This window comes from Eubalaena glacialis, chromosome 5 (genome assembly GCF_028564815.1).
Source record: "Eubalaena glacialis isolate mEubGla1 chromosome 5, mEubGla1.1.hap2.+ XY, whole genome shotgun sequence".
Taxonomy (NCBI): Eukaryota; Metazoa; Chordata; class Mammalia; order Artiodactyla; family Balaenidae; genus Eubalaena; species Eubalaena glacialis.
This window is the reverse complement of record NC_083720.1, coordinates 109,172,630-109,191,007: the sequence shown is the minus strand read 5'-3', so window position 1 is coordinate 109,191,007 and position 18,378 is coordinate 109,172,630. Positions and strand designations below refer to the sequence as shown.

At 40.4% G+C, this 18,378-nt stretch overlaps 1 protein-coding gene across 9 annotated transcripts in view; it reads right to left on the bottom strand.

Annotated features, from left to right (window-relative positions):
- AFF1 (ALF transcription elongation factor 1) overlaps positions 1-18,378 on the bottom strand; it is a 199,140-nt gene that overhangs the window by 42,406 nt on the left and 138,356 nt on the right. For 6 of the 9 annotated variants that reach the window (XM_061192492.1, XM_061192493.1, XM_061192501.1 and 3 more), the window contains 4 exons: positions 9,941-9,985; positions 4,914-5,000; positions 3,940-3,976; positions 457-508 (listed from right to left, as the gene is read on the bottom strand). In XM_061192492.1, the coding sequence (XP_061048475.1) occupies positions 457-508; positions 3,940-3,976; positions 4,914-5,000; positions 9,941-9,985 (221 nt within the window). The remainder of the gene's footprint in view (positions 1-456; positions 509-3,939; positions 3,977-4,913; positions 5,001-9,940; positions 9,986-18,378) is intronic. The other 3 variants (XM_061192494.1, XM_061192498.1, XM_061192500.1) reach the window with 3 other exon arrangements.

The window sequence follows — 18,378 nt, the reverse complement described above, 5'->3', positions numbered from 1 at the left end:
ACTGTTCCCAAAACCCAAAATATATCTGGACTTACTTGGCCTTAATAAAGCACAGCTGGGCAGTAAGACTCATTCTTTATTAGTTAAAACTAGGCCAAAAAAGTGGCAGAAAGTCTGAAATTGTGCACATCCCCCAAAATTTATTTCCACAAGCTAAAACTATTTAAGACTGAAATTTATAAAGCTAAAACCTTCTATTTTCCACAGTTAATATGTAAATAATGGCTCAAATGGCTTTCTTTTAAAACCCCTTAGCAAACTCTTAAGGTACCTAAACCTTCAACAGGAGAATTTAATCCAAATAGAAATGTTGGTCATTTCTTCCCTTTATACTGCAGCAGTATTTTATGAGTCATTACTTGAAAGCAAGGAGGAAAAAAATCTAAGCAACAGATTTACATGGGAAATTACAATGTTACATTATAAACTTTTAATAAACAAAAGCATTTTACTTACGATGTTCCCTGCTGAGAATTACTGTGGGTTTTTGAAGATGTATCATATTGTTCTGTGGGCAAGGGAAAAATGATCAGAGGAGCACAATGACAAATTCATGAGACCGTTAGTTATAAATTCCCTCTTTTTTTGCCGTCCCCCCACTTTAATCTAAACACTTAGTATACTTAAATTATGCCAACCAGAGTGTTATACACTGCTTATAAAATAACATTTATGTTACCTCTAGAGAGAGGGCTTGCTCAGAATTGGAAAGCCCTAAACAGAGTGAACACACTTTGAAAGCGCCACCCGGCACGCCGACCACACTGCCATGGGCAGGAGACTCTCCTTGCTGTCAGCTGGCGGGGCTCCCTTGTGGAAGCACTAGGATGGGGCTGCAGTCACCCTCACCTGGTTTGACGTCACATATCTATCCGTGATTTGCTAGCACTCTCTTTTATAGACTCTGTCCTTGGCCCACTGTGCTCCCACCCATCCCCCCACTATTCAACAGCCCCCATTCATTTATTCAACTGTTATTTACAAACTGCCTATTAGACACCAAGATGTTCAAGGCATTTGACCCCGTCCTCGATGAGCGTACAGCTGACTGAGGGACATCAAACAGGCACGTGTTATCTACAACCCTAGGCAATGCAAAATCAGCGCGAAAATCAATCATCTAAATGAACTGTCCCGGGAATCTACAGATTGGTCACTCTGCTGGTCATGACGAAAGAAGGCAAATTAGAAAAGAAACAAAATTAATTGTGTCACAAAGGATGGGTGAGATTTTGACAGAATGACTGCTGGCAAGAGGGAGATGAGGATGGGGAAGGCCTTCAGGCAGAAGAGACAGTGAGTGAAGGCTCGAACATGGGAAGAGTTGAAATGGTGCAGATTACGACAAGGGAAGGCTGGGGTGCAGAGTGTGTGGTGGGCAGCATGGGGGGACCAGGGAAGTCAGATTTTAGAGGGCTCTGAGTGCCCTCTAAAAGTTTTAACAGGATGTTAAAACTTCAGTTGTCAGGCAATGAGACATCTCCAAAGCATGATGCAGCTATTCCTCAGAAAGATTAACCTGCTGGTGCTACCTGATGTAACCTAGAAAGGAATGGGAAATGTTAAGTGTGGAGGCTGCAGACCAGCTGGGAGGCTGTGTTTGTCTAGACCTGAGGTAATACGGACCTGAAGCAGAAGGGGAATGGAAATACGGGTGCCTTTCAGACAGGGGTGAGGAGAGTGACCACAAATGTCACGTGGAGGCCCTTGAATATTTGCAATTAAACGCTTTATCCTCATGGTGGCAGCAGCTCTTATATGATATTTTTAAATTGCTTGCCCTTCTGGCTAGCAAGCTAGGGCTGGCACTACAAATTAGAGGGGCTAAAGTACACCCACATGTACTCCTACACAGTCATCTTGACCCGGTCCTAAGCTCAACGAAGCTCTGGTAATCCTTAGGCAGCTGTGTTTTTTGCACATGTGAACATAAATACTGGGACATACAAGTAAAATCCCTACACTTCATTCTCTACAGACTCCAAAACCACAATTTTTCAAGAAATTTGAATTATCTTGCTGGGCATACTTTGAGAAATATATGTCACACTCCACTTTTCTGAAAACTATACCTGCACACACTCCATTCCTTCTTCATCCAACATACAACCAGACCCCTCCAGGGTCCAACTAGGCCCCCCAAAGGCCACATTCTCACAGAGGTAAAAAGGGTTTCCAGCAGCAGCATAAAAGACCCCAAGGTAAGCATTTGCTGAGCCAAGACCTACAGGAGACCTGCCAGTGTCTGAAAACTTCTCATCAGGGCAACGAGGAATCAGCCTACACTATTGCACAGGCCTGGAGGGCCACCACCCCTGGCGAAGAAAGTGCTTACCGGTTCATGTTCAACTGTATGTTGCTAAAAGGAGAAATCAGACAGTTTAAAGGATTACAGGGTCTTTCTAAACCAGGAGGTAGCAATCATGCAAGCTGTAAGTAATTCAGTGGAAGGTATATAATCTGCATGACTGGCAGCCCTAGCAAATTTGGGGGTGGGGTGAGGAGCAAGAGGTAAAGGAACGCACAGCAATCCTGCCCACAGCTCAGCTGGTGACCCTCCTGCAGACTTATGCCACTTCACCCGTTATCTATCTTTGGATAGGCTGCCAAGATGTTGAGAAAAAAAGATTTCCTAGTCTCCCCAGTACTGTGCAAGATGATCAGGTTTATCTCTCTGCATTTGGGGGAAATTTATTTATTTTTATTATTATTATTTATTTTTGGCCACACCACACAGCATACGGGATCTTCATTCCCCGACCAGGGATCGAACACATGCCCCCTGCAGTGGAAGCACCGAGTGTTAACCATTGGACCGCCAGGGAAGTCTCTGGGGGAAACTTAGTTAGGAGTTATTTGCAAAGTCTTATTCAGTACTTCTAGAGCAGGGGGCAGCAAACTTTTTCTGTAAAGGTCTGATAGTAAATATTTTAGACTTTGCGTGCCATACCTTGTGGCATAATAATCAATGAATGAGCATGGCTGTGTCCTAATAAAATCTTCTTTACAAAAACTACCTGTACAACAGATTTGACTCTCAGGCTATAGTGTGCCTATCCCTGTTCTAGAGGAAGATTATTTCATTTCTTGTTTTTCCCATCTTTTTTACTCTCCTCATATCCTTGCAATTTAAACAACAGGACAATCAAGGGAAAAACACAAGTGAGGAAAAAGAATAAGGTGGAGATATTTCAAGAAGAGTCACCTCTATGGAATATCTATGAGCAATCTTCTCCCAACACATATATGCACACCACGCACCCTACTTTGGTCTCCCTATCCTTTGAAGACTAACACTTCATAACTTGGGCACTCACCATATGTTGATGAACTACATGACTGCAAATACACCAGTCATTTTTGTAAGGCTTGAAATGCCTTGCATGTAGTTGGGACACAAAGAATTTAGTGAACCGAGAGGTTACTGATAAAGAGAAAGGCTGGATCCAGTTAGCTTTCTTCTGTTTCCCCCTGAATTCTCAAGTATTTACAATCCATTAAAAGGAAGCAAAAAAAGAATTACATGACAAATACATATAGAAGGTCTAGAGAAGCTATGTGCTCTCTTCCTTATAAAAATTTCTTGGTTTTGTTTAAAATAAATACAAGAAACACACAAAATACCCCAATCTATTCTTATACACAATTCCTGGGTAACAATGCATTTAGAGTCACTCTCAAGATATTTATCATATGTGAGGTAATACCAAATTATATTTTATTTGTTAGGTACTTTACTAAGACATCTTCGTTAACTCTTTGCAATAATCTGAAACTCCACCTAAAGAACAGCTTTATGTTTGCCCTTCCTTCCTATTCTTTAACCGTAGGAAGTCTTCATCTCTGCTGGAGCATTTTTCATTAATGTTTTCTACCTTAAAACAGTAAAAACCATGCTTTGTTCTCCAATGCAATAATCAGTTCCACATATTTACTTACTTTGGTTTAGGGTTGCAGAACTGATATGCTGAGAATCCTAGAAAGAAAAATAAAAATCTCTAGTTAATAAAATATTAAGGTTTATAAATCCAAGGTTGCGTCACTGTTAAATCTGATAAATATTGATAAATCTAATTTTTACATAAAATAGGTTGTACTGCTTCTGTTGTTTCCTAAAGTTTATTCTTCCTTTGGTGTCAAGGATTTTTAACACAAAGTATAATGTTTTACCTTAAAGTCAATAATAATAAATTACATTTTTTGAAGAAAAAAAAACTATCATTAGAAAATATGTAAAGTATCTAACATGGTAAATTCTGGTTTGGGTAGATAAAACCTCAATGACATCATGGAAAGGAAGAGCGATAATATATTAACAATGTGCATGTATACCAGGCTGGACTGAACACAGATCTGAAGGTGCTATTTCTATATTCTGAATGTTATCCAAAAGTAGAAAAGGTGAGGGGACAGTGTTGTTAATATATTGTTCACAAATACTTTAACAGAAATGTGCAAGTAGGCAGTTCACCTTGCTATTAAAACCATCACGAATGCAGCTGATTGCATTAAACTTTAAGAAAATGTAGGAGGTATGACAAGTATAAATGTATATCTGTAACGTATCTAAGTCCTGAACTAGGAAGCAGACACCCTACCTCACTTAATTCTCCTGTACCTCCGTGTCCCTCTTCTAAGGTAAAGAACCTCAAAAATGAAAGAATTTATTGTAAAGTCCTGAATACCTTCATAAGCTACAAAACCCTATACAAATGTAAGATGTTCTTACTGACATAATTGGAGAGTGAAGTATTTGAAAGCATTACGAAGCACGTTAGTAGCTAAATTAATTGCAATATTAACCTAATCTCCAAAGAGTTCAACAAATAATACTTGATTAATCTGGCACACAGCAATACTTCAGACTTGTCACTGGTGTGGATGCAGTGCCTGCTAGACTTGTAAGGAATTACCTTTGCGGGAAAAGGAAATTTGGAGGGCTCAGCTGTACTAGGCGTGTGTATTGCTGTCAAAGGAGGAGGCCATGAATGGGTCATTTCCTGGAAAGAGATTTGGAACGGGAAGAAAAAGTAAATTATAAATAGAACATTTACTGCTATTTAAGTTAACTTTTTAAACTGAATGTAGAGTGGAGTGATGGTAAATGAAAAGTGAAATCTTAAAAGTTATTTCATTTACTTTTTAAAAAAGCTCCTACTTGGTGGGCTATGTTCAAAAGCTGAAGCTCTCCAACAAACAAAACTGAAAAGAAATCAGTTCGAAGAAGAAAAACAAGAGCATAGAACAGGAATGGTCTTAACACTCTGAACAGCATGAAGCATAAAAACGGTAGTAGGTATTACCAGAGCTTGTGTAACTATGAAAACTCAGTCCTGTCTCAATGCTTTCTTTCTCTCTCAGCTTCTTTATTGCATTTCCTGGAATTATTTAAGTTCAAAGGAAGAAGAACTTTCCTGTTTGACTTAAGCAAACAAGTAATTCAGGTCACTTGTTCCACTTGGGAGAGTTTTAATGGATTTGACCCTTCCCTGATACACATTATTAGTACATAAGAACTTTTGCAGAGAAGGCCTTAAAAAGTGACCGTCCCTTTTCATTAACAGAAGTTTCATTTCTATTCACTGTTTTCATGGAAGCAAGATTTCTATATCTTCCAATTTAATATATTTATCTTGACATGAGTTCTTTTTTCTAAGCACATTCACTTGCTGGAAAACAAAATGTCATATTAAAGGTGTCTAATCGCAAATATGCACACACACTTTGTTGAAGAGCTAAAATGGCACTGGAGATTAACGCCAGCCCCTTCCTTTTACAGCTGAGAAAAATGAGGTCTAAAATGACAGGATCAGGTCCCCCAGGAAGCCAATGGCTGAGAGCACAGGGAATGGGCCCTTTGCGTTGGAGTCTGAGAGAAAGAAGTCCATCCCCACGTGTGTCAGACCTGCCAGGCAAACTGGCTTAAGATTGACAAGCAACCCTCCACCAGCACACTGGGGACCCCAGATCACGCTATGTTACCTCACCTGTGCAACACACTGTTTTGTTTTTTTTAACATCTTTATTGGAGTATAATTGCTTTACAATGGTGTGTTAGTTTCTGCGTTATAACAAAGTGAATCAGCTATACATATACATATATCCCCATATCTCTTCCCTCTTGCGTCTCCCTCCATCCCACCCTCCCTATCCCACCCCTCGAGGTAGTCACAAAGCACCGAGCTGATCTCCCTGTGCTATGCAGCTGCTTCCCACTAGCTATCTATTTTACATTACACACTGTGCTTTTTTCCAAGTGCTGACCAACCTCTCCATCACCACAGAAATGCCATCTGATCCTTGCAACAACTGGAGATGGAGCTGGGCAAGCATCCCCATTCCCCACCTCTGCACACATCTTCCCCGCCCTTCCCCGCAGCCGCCCTCCGGGTTGCTAGAACCTCAGAACAGACAGAAATGACCTGGCACAGTGACAAGCAAAGTAACCGATGCTGGCTTGAGTAATTTTTGTTAAAGGTGATATCATGCCCTTGCTCACTTGACTAACCATCTTTTGTTCAGTACAAAAGAGGAATCCTATACTGAAGTAAAATGGAAAGAGTAGCAGCTCTGGAGCCAGGGACCCAGATTGGATCTTAACTCTGACCCTGCTGGTCAGGTCAGCCTGAGGAGTTTGAGCTCTCTGAGCCTTAGTTCTCAGGAAGAGGTGGACGAAGACCACTTATTTTTCAGAGCATAAAGTGCTGGAATACGTGGTAAGAGAAAGCACTTAATAAATTAAAAGCCTAGTTTTAAAAGAATTTTAATACTGCACCAAAGAGTTTCCTGTTGTTTTATTTATTTGACTATACTCTAAGGTATGGGACCATGAGAACGTTACGATGTAAAAACTTGTAATAATTGCAAAGGTGTCTGAAAGTATCATCCTTCTGTCTTCCAAGAATTTCTTTAGAATCCCAATGGTGTCTATGACTTTTAGTCACCAATGATTCCCAGGAAATATCTATTGTACTCTCAATGCCTAAGGCTGCCCTGGCTATTAAATTAGGCAGTTGGAAAGTGCATAAACTCTTTCAGGCCTTAAGTGGTTTGCTGATAGTGTGAAAGAATTTATATACTTCCTTAAATGCTTAGCTTACTAGGGGAAGTTAGGCTTTAGGAGAATTGGGGCCATAAGGAGAGGAGGCTGCCCAGAATTGCAGGGCCCTGAATTCACTCCCTACTTTAACAATGACTTATCACATGAATGGGGGTAAATCACTTAGCACCTGATTCACTCCTGGCCTTCCAGGTGCCACAGCTGCTATCTCCTCCCCACTCTCCACCTTGCTCATTTTGCTCTAGACACTCTGTCTAGTTATCGCTGTTTTTCTAATACACCAACCTGTTCCCACCTCGAGGCTTCTGCACTCTTTCCTCTGCCTTTCCTCCAATCACTTGCCTGCTACATGACTCATAGCGCTTATCAACAACTGACATTTTATTATATATTTATCTTCCCCACTATGGTCTCCACAAGAGCAAGGACTCTTATTCACACGGCATCCCAGTGCCTAGAAAAGTATGTGCATCTTCACGGATGTTTGCTGAATAAATGAACATTCCAGTGACACTGGTACAACGAGTGGTACAAAGCTACGTCACTGGAAGGTTGCACTGAGATAATGTCTACAAGCACTGCATTAACTGCCCCAAAAGGCTGTCCAGGCTGTAGAAAACCTGAGCCGTTTCCATACACCCACTGAGGGCACCATCCCCGTCTGGACCCTTGTGCATGACCAATTCCCGGTTGCTGGTAGTGTCTGCCTGCTACCTTCTTACCCTGCCAGTCTGCACAAGTCACAGGCCACCAATGCCCCTTCAGTAAAACACTGCGACTCTTAACATTTCCACCAGAGAACCAAACACTATCGTCTATAATTGATTTTCTCCTTCAGGGAACTATTTACTGCTTCTATTGCCCATCAGAAAGATCTGTGTTAGGATTCCTGGCAATCTTCATAAATTACTGGTAGGAGATAAGAACAGGAACCACGAGGCAGAGGGAAGTATCTGGATCGACATCAAGAGAGTGAGAGCTGGATTTGACCCTAGAGTCATCTACTATCTACCAGCCCAGGGCCTTCATTTTACCCGTGAGGAAACTTAAGTCCAGGGAGTACACGTGACTTAACTGAGGCCCCAAAAGAGGAGAAGAGAAGGGGACAGATTCTAAGTCTCCACAAAACAGAGACCCATGCCCCTCTTCAGTCCAGGACATCCTGCGGTTTACTCTCTCTCTTTAAGACTTCCAAATGAAAACACTCACCTGTGGCTCGCATTAACCATCTACTTTCAAGCATTTCCAGGTAAGCAAGAACTCATTAAAGTGATGTTGGCTGAGAGGGGAGGGAGGATGGACGAGTTTATTAAATTAAAAATCCTTGCCTGATGTTCTAATACTATCACCTTACATAAAGGACTCAACAAGTCGTATATTAACACACATCAAAACGTTAACAGAAGCATTTGACACATGCAGGAGACAACTAATCTATATTGTTGCATTTACTTTTGAAATAACCATGGAACAAATCACACACAATTTCAGGGAAAATGCTAAGGCTATTATTTCATAACTAAGTCGCTTGTTACTTTTATGACTCATCTTACCAAAGAATTTCAGAAATACCAGAGGGAGAGAATAAAACAAAAGCTTGATCAAGATATCTTATTATTAATCTTACTTGCTGGTTGGCAAAAATTTCTCATTTTCAGCAATACAAAGTATGTTTCCTTAGAGGTATTTCTTTCTTAGAAAACTCTAACTACAAAAGTAGGATACCAAAGATAGTAAAACAAAAATAATGGAACTGTTTTCCAAACATCTGGCTAGACACCACCTTTGTCAAAAATTGCACAAATGAGAAGGTAACCAATATACTTAATTACTGGTTTCAGCACCACCTCACTTAATACTTCGCAATGAAAACTTAAAGGAAAAAATTGGGTAAGCATATTTTGAGGAAAAAAGTGTGCAGTGGGGATAAAAATTAATAGGTACATGTGTCATATCTCTCCTACTTCCAAAAAACCAGAAAACAAAAATCAGAAACCTTATAGCAAAAGATAAAGTAAGAGTATCATTAAAAGTGACATGGAAGAAAATTAAGAGCCACAGAGGAGGAATGAGAAATAAACAAGCAAAACTCTCAGTCATTACAATTACTGTATTTGAGCATTAAATTTAGCTCTAGATTTCCTGGAAGTTAAAGCCAAAATGGGACACATAACAGTTTATATAATTCTTCTCTGATAAAAAGAAAGCATGCCGGTTCATCAGGAGAATTTATTTATTTTCCTGGAACTGAATTCTAAAAGGAATTTGTCATCCTCGTGCAAGGAAAACTGAACAAATGGATAATGGATTCAATGATGTATTTGTAGAAGCAGCACAAATGTTCCTGGCATGGTCTCAATCAACAAGAGCAAAAAATAACCCTTTCAAGGTAGGTGTAAAGATGTCCATTTACTTTCTACTATTTTTCTTTTTATCCCTTTAAAAATTCATGGTCTCACTGACGATAAGGCCAAACATATAAAGTGTCACCTATAAAACACCGAGAGGTGAAAACCAAGCACTACTTAACCCCTGGTGCCCCCTGCTGCAGCAACACAGGGCATCTCCTCTCTGGGAGGTGAGCAATTCTCCAGGGTCTCTACAGACAACCAGAAAAGCTTAAGGGAGATGTCGTAAGACTCTGGTCCAAATGCCTCGCAGTTTGTAGACTTCATTTCAATTAAAATCTGTCAGATAGTTCAATAATGTCCTAAGACTCCCTTTGTTATTATTCTGGTTTATTTTGCTTTGGGAGGTCTGAGGGGAGAAACTGTTTATAGGAGTTTAGAATGGCAACTGTTTATTGAAGTCAAAAAAAATGAATATATGTCTGCCTACTTAAGTATTTCTTCAAGCAAGAAATAATAACAATAAGCTCACCTTCAGAATCTCTTCAACACAATGGACTTCACTGGAGTAGGTCTGCTGAACGGGAAAAGCAAGAAAAAGATTAGCACACAAACAAAAAACAACTAGAGTGCTGGTATTAATTAATACAGCAACACTCTTGTAAGTAGAATCACCTCAGGGCCCACCTCTTACGAGCTAAATAGGAGAAACTTCACATTCTGGATGAAATAAAACCAAAGAGATTAACCTGACCTAATCGTGCAGGAAAGGTTTCTGCTGGAGACAATGACAGACGAATTATGACCCTTAGGTCAAAAGCTTCTGATGGAAAATATGTATATCAAAGAAAATTAGTACATTAGTAAATCTAGGGGAATAACAGATATAACAAAAGTGGAGGTGGTGTTAGTTTGCTGCTTTATAGCAACATCTGTCCAGTGAGCCAAGTTACGTGAACATGAAGATGGCAATCATGCTGAACATCTTACTGAGCCCACAGGAAGGAGGCCAGCATCCAATCAAGGATAGATTTTATGGTAATATTATGGTAATATTCTAAAATATTAGAAATTTTACCTGCCAAAAATTCATTTTAAATTCTAGCCCTACTTGAAGTCAGCATTTCCATCTTATACACACACACACACACACACGTGCACACATACATGTACACATACACACACACACAAACAAGCACACACAAAATAGTTCTCCAGAGACAGACCCTAGGGAGAGAGGAGATTACCTAGGGTCTTAAAGGAAAGATCACCTTGCTTACCCTCAGCTAAACAAATGACAGCTGCTGTTGCTAGTATCACAACCATAGTTTCTAGAAAATGTCATTTTACAGTCTTTACATTTTTAAGTACAAAGAAAATGGAAAAGTAAAATCTTTTTTTTAAAAAAATCACTTTTCCTTAACTAGAGATATGGAACAAATCCCCTGACTTCACAGTTTTTAATAGAATATCAGCTTTCGCTGTGTGTCAGTTCATGAGCCAAGTGCCCTGGGCAACTCCTGTACAACACACACCCCTCCCATTACTGCCCCTGCTGTGAAGAAAGCACTGCTCTTCCCAGTCAGTTGGTCCAATGCTTGCCTCACAGCCAGAGTATAGATGGAAAATTGTTCTTTTCAGGGCTCTCGTCTCTAATTTGAGTGTAATTTAATACAGCATTGGTTGTTAATTCCTGATCTAGGGTCTATTAATCCACCATTTCCCTCATTCCAGTTTCTTTAAGGAAAAAGGAAAAGAGCATACAGCATTCACACTCTCCTGGAATTGAATCTAATGGACATGTCAAAATTCAGATGCAATCTGACCTGCCTAGGTCTGGTTTTAAAACATGTAAATTTCATGGAGATGATTTTATTGAAATGTTTGCAGTTTGCTATTTTTGAGGTAGGGTCTGGAAGTTAGGAGGTATAACCAAAGAATCAAGGGTATCCCCTTTCTCTGCTGGCCCTACTGGACCTGCCTTTATGCATTATGCATGTCAACAACAGGACCTGCTTACCCAATTTTTGTTTTTCAAGACTATTAAGGAATGCCTAAAAACTGGACCAAATATTATAGCACAAATGTCAGAAACAATGAATGCTGTTTTGACCTGCGGGTAAAATGTAATTATATCCTACGGTTTTAATCTTTCACATGTGTCATTAGGAACAACAATTAGGAGTTGAAAGTTAATCAACAGAACAGAGCATATGACTCCCGACTCTGGTTAAATAGTCCCCTCATCCTATCTGCTGCTGGAATGAGAATGAGAATCCAATTAAAATATCTGGCAGTCATGGGGGACGGGGTTAGGGGAGGGATGGAGTGGGATGCTGGGGTTGGAAGATGTAATAAGCTTTTATATACAGAATGGATAAACAACAAGGTCCTACTGTATAGCACAGAGACCTATATTCAATATCCTATGATAAACCATAAGGGAAAAGAATATTAAAAAAAGAATGTATATGTATGTACAACTGAATCACTTTGCTGTACAGCAGAATTAACACAACATTGTAAAACAGCTATGCTTCAATTAAAAAAACTTTTGAGGGGCTTCCCTGGTGGCGCAGTGATTAAGAATCCATCCGCCAATGCAGGGGACATAGGTTCGATCCCTGGTCCAGGAGGATCCCACATGCTGCGGAGCAACTGAGCTTGCGAGCCACAACTACTAAGGCTGCGTGCCACAACTACTGAAGCCCGCGCGCCTAGAGCCTGTGCTCCGCAATGGGAGAGGCCACCGCAATGAGAAGCCCGTGCACCGCAAAGAAGAGTAGCCCCCGCTCGCTGCAACTAGAGAAAGCCCACGCGCAGCAACGAAGACCCAACGCAGCCAAAAAAAAAAAAAATACGGCAATCAACGAAACAGTGAAGCACAGTTGGAATGAGGGCAAAAAAGATTTGCCCACTGCTTCCAACAGAATGGGGTCAGGAAGCTACAACTTCAGGACATTCAAAGACTTTTTGATCTTCATTACTACTCAAGCCGTCAACCCTTAGCCAAGACGTTTCATGTCACTAAAAGATTCATTTTTTTCCCTAAAATTTTATTACATGAGATGAACCAGGACTGAAGAAATTTTTTCCACAGATTATTGTTTATTGGTATCAGGGTAAGATAAATATTGCTCAACAGTCACCATTTAACCCATTTAAAATTCTAACTAAAGTCTAAGGCTCAAGCATTAATTGGTTAATGTACTGTGAATTTTCTTATCAGGTCCATTATGAAAATGGGGGTATTTCAAAGGGGTGCCAGAATTCCATCCCAAATACATGAGGATACAACATATGTAAAGATCTCCATGCAGCACTGTTTACAATGGCAAATAACTGGAAATGATCATAAAATAACGTAAATACATGTACTTGCATGGAAAGACGCTCAAGGTATTTTCAACTTTTTCTTTGGAAAGAATTTCATACTTATGGAAAAATAACAAAAACAGTAAAAGAAATTCCTACAAACCCTTCACTCAGATTCCCCAAATGCTGGCATTCTACCACAGTTTGCTTTCTATTTTTCTCTCCCTGCCCTCCACCCACACATCTACACTGAGCCATTCAAGAGTAAGTTAGACAGTTAGAGTTAATGCCCTTTTACCTTGAGATACTTCTGTGTGTACCAAGGTATGCCTTACAGCTTTATTTTAAAAAGGGGGGGGTGGTGGTGGTTACCAGATCATCTGTATAGTATGAGCCCATTTTATGTTCCATCTACCCAAGATTCATATCCCCACTCTTCCCTGACCCAAATTAGAGACTCAAACTAGAGTACAGTAGGTATCTCAGCTGTTTGCAGAGGATGATCCATAAGGACCGGCTGCCTCGTTTTAAAAAGTACAACTTGGCACCTCCAAGTCTGCCACTGGAAGGAGACTTTCCAAAAAGGGAGGGGCAGTTCAACAAACCATTATGGCTTAATCCCCTTCCTTAAAATCCACTTTCCCCACAGGGTCCCCAGCTGAGTAATGCCACCCCTACTCAGAGAAGCCAGGCTCTCCCTTCAACACTGTGGCCAAGGAGTAAATAATCAGCCTCTCTGAAGCTCAGCCAAGTTAAGGCTGAAGATCTTTAGGTAAGACTTCTTCAAAGAACAAGGAATGATTAAAAAGCAGCAACAACAACAATCTGTGCTAACTGCATGAATGCAGACGCTCTAGTTTGCAGGTCCTTCCCTTTCTAGCGCACCTTCAGGGGCAGAGGCACTGACTTTAGACACTCACAACCACAAATCACACTGTTGTCTCCCACCTCCAACATCTAGGTTCCTAGAGGAGACCAGCTCGGCTACCTCACACATACGGTGTCCTGTATATACACGGACCTCCCAGCGGAGCCCTCACTTCCCCATGGGGTATGGCCTTAACACAGGAACCATAATCCTAGTCAAAAAAAAAAAAAATAATAGTAGCTACTTATTGAATACATATTGTACTTGATACTGCATTAAATTCTCACACATTTCCTCCATTTGATACCATTTATTGTAAAATGCACCATCATTAACTTGGCAGGGGAAAACCTACGGCACTAAACGTACGCATCAACTGTAGATACGTCCCTTATTACAGACACTGAAAAATGAAATAAAAATTTGAGGGAATCCTGCGTAATGCTCCATTTCATTCTCACATCAATCTTTGTGGTATAACCCCCAGTTTTTAAAATGAAGACTGAATTCTAAAGAAATTAAGTTACATGTCCAAGGTCACACAACGCTCTCAAGTGACTGAGCCTGACTTCCGAATGTTGCTACACCACTTTTTCAAAAGCCTCAACTTCAGGCAAGAGACAAATAGATTAGTATTTAAGGAGGGGATATGATCCCAGTTGTCGTATGCATGACCAAAACCATTTTCAAAGAGTACTGTTTTCCCTGTGTTTGTGCAAAGAAGTTGGTATTCAGACTTAACTGCCTCTTACTACTGCGGGTACTTCAGACCAGAAAAGGCAGTGATGCTGGCCTCGGTCTGATTTCTCACTCCTCTTGGAATGACATTGTGTGATCCTAAGGAAATGCACTGATACCAAAATAAAATACGTCAGTAAATGTCTTTTAAGCATGACACAGTTTGTTTTAATAAGCTAAAAAGAGCTGGACGGAAGAAATAGACCTCACCGTTAAGACCAGGAGGCTCTGGCAATACTGTGTTTTAAGCCTCTCAAGTTTCAACAGAGCAGCGCTTTTTTAACAATGCTGTTCTCAAAAAGGCTTAGTTATCACTAACCAGAACTGCAGGGAGCACACAGGCAGAGTGCTGACGAAGGAGGTCAAAAGATCTTGGATTCTAGTTCTGGCTCTGCCGAGGACTGGTTCTTGCAATGCTGGCTCAGATTCAACTTCCCTGGGACTATCTCCTCATGGCAATAAAGGGATAATATTACCAATCCTAACTGCTTCACAGGGTTGGTATGAAGGTCAAATGTGAACCTTTAAAAACTAACAGGAGGGACTTCCCTTGTGGCGCAGTTGTTAAGAATCTGCCTGCCAATTCAGGGGACACAGGTTTGAGCCCTGGTCCGGGAACATTCTCACTGCCAAGGAGCAACTAAGACCATGCGCCACAACTACTGAGCCCATATGCCACAACTACTGAAGCCCGTGCGCCTAGAGCCCATGCTCCTCAACGAGAAGCCACTGCAGTGAGAGGCCCACGCACCACAATGAAGAGTAGCCCCCGCTCACCACAACTAGAGAAACCCTGCGCGCAGCAGTGAAGACCCAACGCAGCCATAAATAAATAAATAAACTTATAAAAGCTATCAGGAGGCACTGATATGTGAAATAAATACATGGGGCCAACATTATCAAGGCAGTCTTCACTGGTGTGACAGCTTTTAAAGAAACCCCAATAGGTTCTCTCTCATTTTATGTTTTAAAAGATTAAACAAATTCTCGTGCTATTTTTCTTCAAATATATGCCAACTTTTGGACTATGGTTCAGTCTATAGTATCTACTTGCTGCTCACCTATCCCAAACTAACTAGATAAGCCACACTCTTCTTGCCCCTGCCTGGAACCCGTTTCCCTCTCCCACCTGTGTCGGGAAAACTCCTACTCAGACTCTGAGTGGCAGATTAAAGACCATCTTCTGGAAAATATTCCTTGATTCCCTCACTCCCAAAACTGTGCATGTGCTCCCACGGCTGTCAAACCGCCTCATGTCCCACCATCTCTGCTTCTCCTAGATTACCAGTTCCATGACTGCAGGGGCCAGCTCTGCCTTGTTAAATCACCAATTACACGCTGCCTGCCACACAGAGGCAACCAATCAACATTTGCTGGTACAGTTTTCAGCCTCCGAACTCAGAATACGAAAACGAATTCCCAATTTTTAGAGCATTAGAGACTTTCTAAATACTGTAGCTTCTTTGAATTATAAGCCAACATCTTAATTAACAAACTACACAGAAATAAACGTACGAGGGACAAAAAGGAAATTGTTTTGCATTGTTTTCTCCTTCAAAACATTAAGATTACTCTTAGAAACTATTTTTCACGTATCAGATTGGCAAAACAAAAAAAGAAAGACGGACAATTCTGTGTCTATGAGATAGATGTGGGGAAACAGGCGCTCAAATACCGTGGTTGGTGGGAGGGTAAAACAGCACAATCTCTGAAGATAGCAATTTGGCAAGAGCCACCAAATTCTATTTTCTCATGCTCTGACCCAGCAATTTTACCTCTAGCACCAGCTCCTACATGTACAAAAAGATATATGCACAAAGTTATTCACTTTAGCCTAGTCTCCAAATAGTAAGGTACTGGAAAAAATCTAAACTCCCATCTAGAGGCAATTGGCTAAGAAAACTGTGTTACATGCCCCTTAGGCAGAAATACTATGCAGCCATGACAAAGAATGAGGGCACTCTTCATGCACTGATTTGGGTAATCTCCAACCTATACTGTTAAGGGGGAGGGAAAAAACCAGGTGCAACACATGCCAGGATTTGAAATGAAGAGGTGACGTCAGAAGAGAATATATATGTTGAGTTACTTATTATGCATAAAATACCATTGGGAATAACACAAGAAATCTATAACATTAATTACTTCTAGAAACGAAAACTAAGTGGCTGGAGGGCTAGAGTAATGGGAAGATTTTCACTGTATATCTTTTAAAATTCTGCATTATGAAGTATATTATGTATTTATAAAGGAAAACACAAAAATTAGGTTGAGATTTTAAAAATTAAGGATAAAAATTTTTACTCAAAAGTACAGCCAAAGGTCTCTGCCACATTTGTGTTTACTCTCTATTAGCATTCTTCTATGTAACTTTCCTTCTCCCAAACACACGTCTATATGAATCTGTCCACAGCTTCCTCCTCGGAGCTCTGGGCTTGCCTCATGTAACACTCAGCACACTGAACTGTTCCTAGATTTACAGTCAGTCTTCCTGTGAGGTGCTCCTGGGAAAACCTAGGACTTGGTGTCTGGCCCAGTATTTGCTGGCTAGTTCACTCTTGTTTCCCAAACTAGAATGCTACAAAGCCCTTGAAAGAGATGTATTTGGGGTGGGGGTGGGTTCTCTCTCTTTTTTTTAATCAGTCATGCTCAAATACTGGGCAGATATATTTGAAATAGACAAAGTCTCATAGGATTGTTGTGAGGAAGAAATAAGACAACGCACGTTAAAGCTAATGCCGCACAAATAAACTTAAGCACTTATCATGAAGATGCAATAATCAGCACTTCCCAGAGACAGATTAGAGGAGGAAACCAAAAGGCCTGCCTGAGCAAGGTTCTGGCATAAAATCAATTTTATTCTGTGAATACAAAGTAAATTACCTAAATAGCTAGGCCTATTCCAAGAACTCGCTCATACTGCTTGGGTATGCCTACTCGGGCTGAAAAAGGCACAAGGTTCTAACAGTATTACTTCTTCAGAAGTGTCATGCCCTTTGGGCAACTATCTAAACGTCTACTTCCACACCCAGTATTTTAGGTAAGAATTTTTTAAATCCCTGGGCAGATTTATGGACACACTTATAGTACAAAAAGAAAAAAAAGGAAAGCTATAGATTGTTAATATGGAAGGAAGGATAATGGGTCAGAAAACAGAGACTAAGATACCCTTAACAGTTTTCCTAAAGATGAATAGTATTATAATGCAAACCAATTTTAACCGTCAAACTCTCCCTTCAACAAATTAAACACCCTGAATCTCTACTCAAATATTTTCAGATAATGGCAGGGTTTGGGGTAGTATTTTTTTTTTTTTTTTTTTTTTAGGTGATAAGCTTCAATATGTAGCAAAGAATTACGTGTTCCCTGGAAGCCTCTTTTTAATGCCAAACTGGTCTGCCAGGCATGGAGGCTACCACAATTAATGTTATGCTAACTGCAGAAATCTCTATAGTTCTCCAAGTAAATGTTTCAAGGAGAAGAGGAAAGAGATTGATGAAGGACAAGATTATTTTAAATGATGAGGAATCTACAGGTCACCTACAGCTATCGTCCAACAAAAATTTACTGTGGAAAGACCAAGCAATTCTACTCATGTTGGAGGAACTAGAAAAGGGGCAGCAGTCTGGAAACATGGGTGTCACAAACACTGGCTGTCCTTTCCTGGAAGTCTTCCTTCACCTTGACTCTGTACCCACCTTCAACTCTGAATGGTAACCCATGGTGCTCTAATCTGTCTCCCCCGGAACGGTTTCCTACAGGCAGGGATTGGCTTTATTCATCCCAGTATCTCCCAGGGCCTTAGCATAATTCTGGACTAACACAGATATGCAAGTAATATTTGTCAAATGAATGAACCTGATCTTGCCATCTCATGGCATCTCCGACAGAATTAACAAACATGAGCTAGCCAAAAAGTAATTATGGAATATTTTATAGTGAATTCTCCATTTTTTCCTGTATACTGGAAGCAATGTGTGTTTGCTCAAATCCGCAAAACTCTACGCAACTTCACAGAACAAGGCTGTTTTGTTTTTTAAGATACAGAA